The sequence below is a fragment of the Eptesicus fuscus genome, chromosome 4 (assembly GCF_027574615.1).
Source record: "Eptesicus fuscus isolate TK198812 chromosome 4, DD_ASM_mEF_20220401, whole genome shotgun sequence".
In the NCBI taxonomy this organism is placed as follows: domain Eukaryota; kingdom Metazoa; phylum Chordata; class Mammalia; order Chiroptera; family Vespertilionidae; genus Eptesicus; species Eptesicus fuscus.
In genome coordinates, this window is record NC_072476.1 from 12,317,997 (window position 1) to 12,327,519 (window position 9,523).

General features: G+C 48.1%; 1 protein-coding gene across 2 annotated transcripts in view; it reads right to left on the reverse strand.

Annotated features, from left to right (window-relative positions):
- Nucleotides 1-5,845, reverse strand: part of PDPK1 (3-phosphoinositide dependent protein kinase 1) — an 82,049-nt gene extending 76,204 nt beyond the window's left edge. For both annotated transcript variants that reach the window (XM_054714631.1, XM_008146431.2), the window contains exon 1: nucleotides 5,700-5,845. In XM_054714631.1, coding sequence (XP_054570606.1) covers nucleotides 5,700-5,723 — 24 coding nt within the window. In that variant the 5' untranslated portion in view covers nucleotides 5,724-5,845. The remainder of the gene's footprint in view (nucleotides 1-5,699) is intronic.
- Between the last annotated feature and the right edge of the window lie 3,678 nt (nucleotides 5,846-9,523).

Below are 9,523 nucleotides of genomic sequence, written 5' to 3' on the forward strand. Positions count from 1 at the left end.
AGAAGTGAAAAACGAGTCCATGTTTTTAACCCTCTGACTTCTATTTACTTTGGTATGCTTTCATACTGGGCATTAAACTGGCAACAAACAGTTTAAGATGAGGCTCTGCACCCCTCAAATGTATAGTTCTGAATGCAGGGGAGTCAGAATGTACATGCAGGATGAGGGCACGGTTTTGTTAATAAGTAGCAAAAATGATAAGGTGGGCAGGCATTTGAAAAATATACCACAGGAAGCCTGGGTATGAGAACCAGGAGGAGAAAGTGTGAAAGAGTAACAGAAGCCCAGCGGGCATGGCTCAGTGGTTGATCATTGACCTATCTGCTGGGAGGTGGGAGGTCACGGTTTGATTCGGGTCAGGGCACATGTCTGGGTTGCAGGATCAATCCCTAGTGTGGGGTGTGCAGGAGGCAGCCAATCAATGATTCTCTCTCATCATTGATGTTTCTACATCTCTCTCCCTCTCATTTCCTTTCTGAAATCAATAAAAACATTTTTTTCAAAAGAGTAATAGAAGCCATCTAGAGACTCAAGGTTCAGAAACATAAGAACATAACAAGGTATAGAACCTATTGTAAAGAAACTGAACACAATATATAACAAAACCTGGTACAAACCAAGGGGCTGGGGGGTCATGAAAAAACTGGTCGAAAAAGGCTTCACAGCCAGCTTGGGGTGGGGGTCCACTAATCAGAACCTCTTCAGGCAAATAAGAAGGGCCTAAAGAGAACCTGGCAGCCAAGAACATCTTGGACACTGTCCTGGGCTGTGCAGGCTGAGAACAGAGGCCACATGGTAGGGGTGCCTGAGAAGGGACCCTCATCAAGGAGAATCAGTGACAAGCCAGGAGAGGTAGGGGGAAGTCACAGGAGCCATGGAACCTGGGGACTCACCAGCAAGTCCTAACCCTAACCCTAGTTCTTCTCTGATTAGGGAAGGGGAAACTAGTAAGAGAATGTGTCAATATTTTCAGCTTCACCAGGCCTGAGTGCATGTGGACAACCCCCTCTAGATGTAACTACTTCCTTATGCAGAAGAGGACACACAGCCATGCTACAACCCAGCACACGCACTGCATTTCAGATGGGGTTCAAGAACAAGATCTGTAAGGTACAAACTTCTTCTCCTAAGTGGGCAGATTTCCCAGGTCCACTGAAGGCACTGTCCGCCCAATATCCCAGAAACAGGGACGGAAAACAAAAAAAGTTAACGGCAAGCACCTTTTCCCACAGGTGTCCACTACAATGCAGATCAAAGCACTTCATGAAATTTCAGTGAGGCTTCGAGCTTCCCTGCAAATCTTATCAGCCTTCCCTGTCAGCACCCAATACAAAGCTGTCACTTTGAGATACAATTCCTGCTGCAGCTAAATTAATTCCAAAAGAGAAAAACAGGTTGGAGAATGATACATTAACAATGAAATTCATTGTAAAGGTAAGCTTTTAGCTGGATGAATCCAGACTATAATATAGCAGACACACACACACAGCCCCCTATATCCAGCCTCTCATCAGCCTCTACAACGTGGGCAGGACTGCCTAGCAGCTCCACACACATGAAAAGACAAGGACATCCAGAAAGAACTTCTTGGCATCCAGACATTCCTTCCAACCATCCCAGCAGGCTGCAAGCTGACTTAAAGCCCAATGGCTGGTACAGAGGGCGTGCGAACTTGTCTGTGGATAGAGGAGGTCACTGGGCCATCAGGAACTATGTGCCCCCTTCCTCAGGCCCCTCAGAAACACTCCAGGTGGAAAGCACACTTGTTTGTCCTTCTGTGGGCCATGCGCCTGGTCATGGGCTACTAATGTCAGACCTGGCCATCTTTTTCACACACAGTTTGGCTGTGTGTGATCCAACTATTTAAACAGAAACCTGACTCAGTTGCTCTGATAAGGCATTTGGTGCCCTCAAACCTAAATCATTTGGAATGAACTATCTCCCTAACACAGTCAAAACAACCTGGAAGCCTTACAGAGTTTGGCTCAGTAGATAGTGTCAGCCTGCAGACCAAAGGGTCCCGGGTTCGATTCTGGTAAAGGACATGTACCTGGGTTGCAATCTCCTCTCTGGCCCGGGCCCTGGTCGGTGGTGCAGAAGGCAACCAATCGATGTGTTTCTCTCACATCGATGGGCTTTCCCTCTCTTCCATTCTCTCTAAAAATCAATGGGAAAATATCCTTGGATGAGGATTTTAAAATAATAATAAAAAAATAAAGAGAAAAAGAAACAGACCTTGTGCAATTATATAAATGCAAACAGCATCAAGCACTGTAAACAGACTCCAAGAACCACCATGACCCCAACAGGCCTTTCTTCTCTCAGACACTAGCATCAGAACACATTCCCCCTATTCTTGAGAAAACACACTCTGCCTGTTTGTGTTGACAGCTAGTGGGTACACAACCAGTTCTCAATATTCAAATAATTTTTTTCTGAGGGCCTCGTGTCACGCTGAACAAGAACGCTATCTGGTTACACGAGAAGGCACTACTGACAAGTCCTAAATGACACTTGTCTAAAACTTACAGTTTCCACACCAGCACTTCCTCCCTGGTGATCTGCCCTTTGAACCTGCCTTCAAAACAACTGTGCTCCACACCCCTACGGCCAGCTGTCATCACAAGGGCAGGCATACAGAGCTGGCACACGTGAGTCCAGCCCTTGCACCTGCTGAGGGAGTCATTTCTGCATCAAGTGTCCTCAGCATCAGCTCCTTGCTCTAGTCCAAGTCGGTTTCCACAAAGGCACCCCTTAGGATGGGGCATAGTAAAGTGCCAGTGAAGGCTCGCCTCACATCATCATCTCAGAAGGAGTGGACCTTTTATGCAGTGCTTCCTAGGTCATCATGCACTTGCCCTACATGCACCCAAACCTCCCATCAGGAGTCTCAGGAGATAAGGGCACGAATTCAAGGGACACACACCCAGGAGATACCTTTTCCTCCTCCCCAAGCTGTGCTACAGGCAGCCTAGAGGCCCACACCTGCTTTACCAGCTGCCCAAAACAAAGCCTCTCTCCAGGCCCCACATCTCTGCACGCATGTGCTGTGACACCTCTCATGAAACGCATGTCCAAGGAGTAGAACAAACCCACACTTCCACCTCATTAGCATGGGGACTTCACCTCGCCAGCTCTGGACTCAGCTCAGTAACTGCGGTAGGGATGTCATGGGAAAGAAATACATCACACTATAGGAGGAGCTACCTACCAAAAGGGAGAATGAAAGTCAGAGCCCACTTCTTTCCATGTTCTGTTTTCCCCACTACCGGCCCACACAGATATAGCCACCTTTGCAAACACACCGCCACCCTACAGTTGGAGGGAGCCACTCTGGCTAATCACCACTTTTTCATTTAACAAAATCGTTGGACAGTCTTTTTTCCAAAGGGAGGATTCCAAGCCTCACCCATTCAGAATATCAGCCCTCAGATGAGGATGAACCAGAGCCTCTTTCCAAACAGCTGCTTTCTGACAGTGTGAGGCTGCAACAGGTTCCGGGGTCACAGAGTTCAGCTATCTGCCCAAAGAAATAAGTGTGCTGTCCATCCATGTAACAATGTCCCTCCAGCCTCCAGCGCAGTTAAGACATTCAGGCACAAGCCCCTGGGAAAGACCTCCTGGGCAGTGGTACGGAGGACTTCCTTAGACTGAGTGCTGCACGGAACTGCCCAGCAGACCTCAGGTGAGGGGCAGGGCAGCACCTGGTCTCTATCATTCAGACAGACTCTATTTACCACACAGGTACTTAACATTTTCTGCACCCGTTCCCACACCTGTAAAATGGGAACGACACCTACCTGGAAACTGGGGACAGAAGCCAACCAAAACTGTGTGAACTATCTAGCCAAGTGCCTGCCTTAAAGGAAGTGCTCAATCAGTGGTACCACAGCCCAGGGCCCACCTTACTATCAAGCTGGGCTAGGCCATTTTCACACTTCACAACTCCTACTGCTCCCCTGTTGGCTGTACACACTTCAAGAAATAGGAAAATTAATCATTGGACGGGGGATTCTCATACAGCGCCACCTTATAATTCCTAACTTGACAGCAAACTCATTTGAACCATGCAAATCTACCGGTCCTCATGTAGAAAAGAAAAAAAGAAAATCCTATTTTGGGGTGTCTCTGCCATTACTGATGGGAAACATGGCATCGTCTCACATACATGTGAAGGAACCTAGCTCCAGTCACAAAATCCTTGTTCCTCTCACTTCCTGATGGGAACAGGGCTAACATCTATTCTGTAATTCATTTCTTCTCATTGGATTCCAGCGTTTTGCACTAAAAAGCTGCCTCATGCCAAGAAAACATCAGGTGTCAAATACCATGCCGTGGAACTACCGAGACTATGGGAAAATGCACTTTTTCTCCTCCAATGGACACCATCAAAGCACACACCTTGCATTGCAACAGCATCACTGTGTGAAAGTTTATTTTACAAATATCCAGGATTAACATCAGCCTCAGCCTCAACTGAGCTTCACCAAACCTCCTAAATTGTGTTTTTGTGTGTTCACCCGGGCACCACACGTGGCAATAATCAAAGACATCCCTTTTGCCTTTCACCATTTTCTTCAACAGAACAGGTTCTCCTCCTCTTAGACCCTGGGTTATCACCCATCTCCACAAAGCTGAGTGTTCTTACACGAAGTCCATGGGTGAGCTGCAGAAGGTTCAAGAGCTTCCTGAAGTAATTACAAAACGCAATGTAGCTGTGCGTTTTTCTCAGGAGAGGACGCACACCTTCCCTCAGATTCTCAAAGGGGCTCACGACCGCCACCCCCAAACGATGAGGGTCAAGTACATTTCACGGATCTTCCTTCATTTAAGGGATTTGCCCTTTCAACCAAAACTTTGCAAGCTGTCTAGACATTCTTCCCTCACTCACTCCACATTCGCACAGAAGGTATAAAAACCTTAAACCATCTTCCCAAGAGCCCAGAATTTAGCAGAGAAATAAACATAAAAAATACTAGGGATACTTTTAGCAACACAGAGAAAACATAGAAACACTAGATATACTTTTAGCAAAACATTTAACCTAACAAATGCTTTTCTTTTTCTTTCCCCATAAAACCTCTCCTCCCTGTCATGCTCCCTTTTCCCTAGTCAGTAGGGTCAAGCCGAGCTTCCCGGGGGCTTTCCCCAACACCGGTGCCTGTTCCGGAGCGCGGACTCAAGTCAGGAAAAGCACCCTCCGGGCCGAGAAAGGCGTCTCAGACTCCACGCTAACCGGGAATTGGGAAGGCCCGGAGCAGCATCAGGTGCTCTGAGTAAGCGCTCGCACCTCCTGCTTTTGCTGCGGGCAGAGGCACCGGGACCTCTTGGCAGTGAAGGCCCCTGGCGGCTCCTCCGCACACAGAAGGAAAAGTAACCCCAAGGGCTCGGCTCTAGGCCGCGCCGAAAACAAACTTTCCAAACACTTCTACCCGGACCGGCTGGTGACACCTCCTCGGCTTCCCCCGTCCTTTGCGCCCCTGTCAGCACCGGCGCCCACCTCACGGATACCGGGCTCCCCTCGGTGGCTGAGTGGGGTCCCCGCTGCGCCCACGGCCCTCCGCCCTGGTGCCCGGCCCCAGGTGAGACGCCGCCCGGCCCTCGGAATCCTGGGCCGCCAAGCTTCGTCGGGCCCAGGCGGCCGCCGCGCTCGGGGAGGTGACAGGCCGATGCGCCCCGGCTGCCGCGAGCGCACTCACCAGCTGGCTGGTGGTCCTGGCCATGGACCCCGCGGCGGCTCGGGCACCTCTCCGCAGCCCCGCGCGACTCTGCGCTTCTTCAGCGTCCTCCTCTCCGCAGCGGAGCTCCAGCAATGGCCGCCCTCATCCTGCGCCCGCCCCGCCGCTCGCCGCCCCGCCCCCGCACGACGCTGGGCGGGACTTCCTTCAAACCGCGGCCGCCGCCCGCACTCATTGGCCGTGCTCGCCGTCGTCACGCGGCGGCCCTGGTCAGCTGAGTCGGCGCCCCTGGAGCCGCATTTCCGGGTTGGGGCCCAGCGGGCTGGTCCCGCGCGACCCTGTCTTGGGAGGTGGAGGCGCGACCGGGTGGGAGCCAATCCCGGGGCCGCCGGGCGGTGCGGGGCGGGGAAGGGGGCGAACTGTCATCTCAGGCTCCCGGACTGGGAAAAGGTGGCTCGCAGGGGCAGGGCCCGCCAAGGTCACACCCGGACCGGAGGCGAGGCTGGGCTCCCACCCGCCGCTCCGGCTCGGAAGCCCGGCTCTGCGTAAACGCGGAGACCAAACTTGACCAGTTACAAAACTGAGAATTGTTCACGGTAGGAAATTTGGGCTCTCGAGTCATATTTATACGGCAAAGAACATCTCATCTCCGCTAATGGCCCCAGGAACACTTTCCGAACTTCCTTGCTTATAATTTTTTAATTGATGAAGGTGATATTGAATGTTTTTGAAGTTGTTTTTGTTGATAATGACGCTGTTATTTTTGTTTCTTTAAATTGTGGTAAAATGGACAAAATTTATTACATTAACCATTTTAGTATACACTTCAGTGGCATTAAATATATTCAAATTGTTGCGCGATGATGTTTTATACGATGTGAAAAAAATAGCAAAGTTATTTTTTTAAGTTTTATTTTTTAGTCTTCACTCAGGGATATGCTTTTTTATTGAATTTGTAGAGAGAGGGGGAGGGAGAGAGAGAATCATCGGTTCCTTATTAAAAATGGAACCCATGACCTTTCCATGTACAGGAGGACATACCAACCAACCGGGCCACACACAGTTTTTAAACAAAATTAGACTCACCTTTGTTACCTGAACATTTGCATATTTAAGTAATATTTTTTTCTTCCTATTTCCAAAAGATATAGGCGTTTATTTTTTTATATAACAATACAGAAGTAACAATAAAATCACCGAACCCTTAATTCACCCTGGCCAGACTTTTTTTTTTTATATTTTTTTATTGATTTCAGAGAGGAAGGAAGAGGGAGAGATAGAAACATCCATGATGACAGAGAATCATTGATCTGCTGCCTCCCACAAGTCCCCCACTGGGGATTGAGCCCACAACCCAGGCATGTGCCCCTGACTGGAATGTTCACAGGCCGACGACGCTCTATCCACTGAGCCAAACCGGCCAGGGCACACTGGCCAGACTTAATTGTTGGGTAGCAATAATAGCCCCGCTAACATTTACTCAGCACTTATTCTTAGTAAGGAATTTTCATGTCTAATCTCATTTACTCTAAACAAACATCCAACTATTGTTGCCCAACTTTCCAGATGAGGGGGCTGAGGCATAGCACACAGTTCTGTAACTTGCCCTAGGTCTTGTAGTGCCAGACCATGCCAGAGGCTGTCCTTCGACCATTAGGCTATAGAGCATGGTTCCCAACCTTTTTGTGGCCATGCCCCACCTAAGCATCTCTAAAATCCTGATGCCCCACCCCGTGACATATAATTCTTATTATTCAAAAAGTGAACTATTCATGTGGAGGAAGCCTAAAAGGCCATTAACGTGGTCTAAACAACCTTCCAAAGAACATGGCATCCATGACAGAGAAAAATAAAAGAACAAAAGGACTGAGGAAGAAATCACTAAGAAATGGTTTAAATAATAATAATAATATGAAGTGATGTGAAAAAATAGCAAATAAAGTTTTCGAAACAACTGAAAAGCACAAACATGTCACAACATATATACTGTATATGAGGCTCCTAGAACCATAAGAAATGCAAAAAATTTACTGTTGATAACTCATTCTCTAATTGCCCCCCTTAAAAATCAAATTTTTTAGTCTTTGACTATTCAGACTTCCAGTCCTCGGCACATGTACTGATCTTTAGAAACAATAAAAAGTCAAGTGTAACCTCTGTTCCCCAGAAGGACTCCTGCTGCTTTGATACTCACCTTTACCACTTAACAATGCACTGTCCAGGAGGACTCTATTGGAGGAAGTGTATAGCTTAAAGATCCATGTATTGATAAAGCTCCCTCCTAACTTACACTGAAGTGGATCCCAGCCTCCTGCCCCATGAACAAGACCCTACACTTAAATCCAGGCACACCCATACTTATTTCCTTAACATAAATTATTAGCAGATAGAACCGCTGGGTCAAATTGCAGGTGTTCCTCTCAGGACTTGAGTAGGTACTCTGGCCCAGCTGGAGTGGCTCAGTTGTTGAGTGTTGAATCATGAACCAAGAGGTCACTGGTTCGATTCCCACTCAGGGCACATGCCCGGGTTGCAGGCTTCATCCCCAGTGGGGAATGTGCAGGAAGCAGCAAATTGATGTTTCTCACTCATCAACATTTCTATCTATCACTCTCCCTCCCTCTCTCTCTCCAAAAATCAATAAAAACATATTTTTTAAAAAAAGAGTAGGTACTCTGACCATTTCCATTTTTTACATGAAGAAACTGAGGCGCCAATGACTTGCCTTGTCCCTGTCACAGAGTTACTAGATCACAGAGCTCAGGATTCAAAACCTGTCCTGACTAACCATGACACCCTGACCTCGGCCACTGTACTCAACTGCCTCCCAACAAACCTTGTTTTAAATGTATTTTAGTCTTCACAAAGTAATTATAACTTGTCCTCAGAGAATGTTAACCACTTTATATGATTTATCTTACTTCATTCTCATCACAACCTTATGAGATACTCAATATTTATGACCATCTTGCATGTGAAGAAATCTGCCAGAGTGTACACTAAATGTGAGTGTAAATATATATAAAGCTATAGAGTCAAATATATACACACACACACACACACATATATATATATATATATATATATATATATATATATATTTATCATAAGCACCTTTTCTCAGAAAGTTACTGAGGGATGTGCTCCACTAAACCAAGAAAAAAGGCATGAGATCCAGGAAGTAGGAAGAAAGAGAACACGCAGGAAGGGGTAAAGGGGAGTCCCAGGATTCGTCCATTCCACAAATATGTATTGACATTTCCACCACGCCAAGCACTGTGCTAGATATTATCAATTCATTAATGAGTAAACACAAAAATCTCTGCCTTCGTGGAACTCTGATACCACTGGCTTGTGGTTGGGGATGGAAGTGCAGATAGCAAGCATCTATATAGATAAAAGCCTAAGGGGCCAGACCGACAGGAACAACTGGTTGCTGTGATGTGCACTGACCACCAGGGGGCAGACACTCAACACAGGAGCTGCCCCCTGGTGGTCAGTGCGCTCCCACAGCAGGAGAGCCTCTCAGCGGAGCCTCTCCTACCTCCAAGGCAGCACAACCCGGCTGCAGCAACAGCAGGGCAGGCACAGCGGAGCTGGAATGAGCAGCAGCGGAGCTGCACCTGGCCTGGGCTGGGGCTCCTCCTTGGCCACCTGCCACTTGGGCACTGCTACATCCCTCGGGGATGTCAGACTGCTGGGTTTTGGCCCAATCCCCGCAGGCCCTGGCAGTCCAACATCCCCCCAAGGGGTCCCAGATTGCGAGAGGGTGCTGGCCAGGTTGAGGGACCCCACACGTGCACAAATCCGTGCACCTGGCCTCTAGTAATAAATAAACACATCTT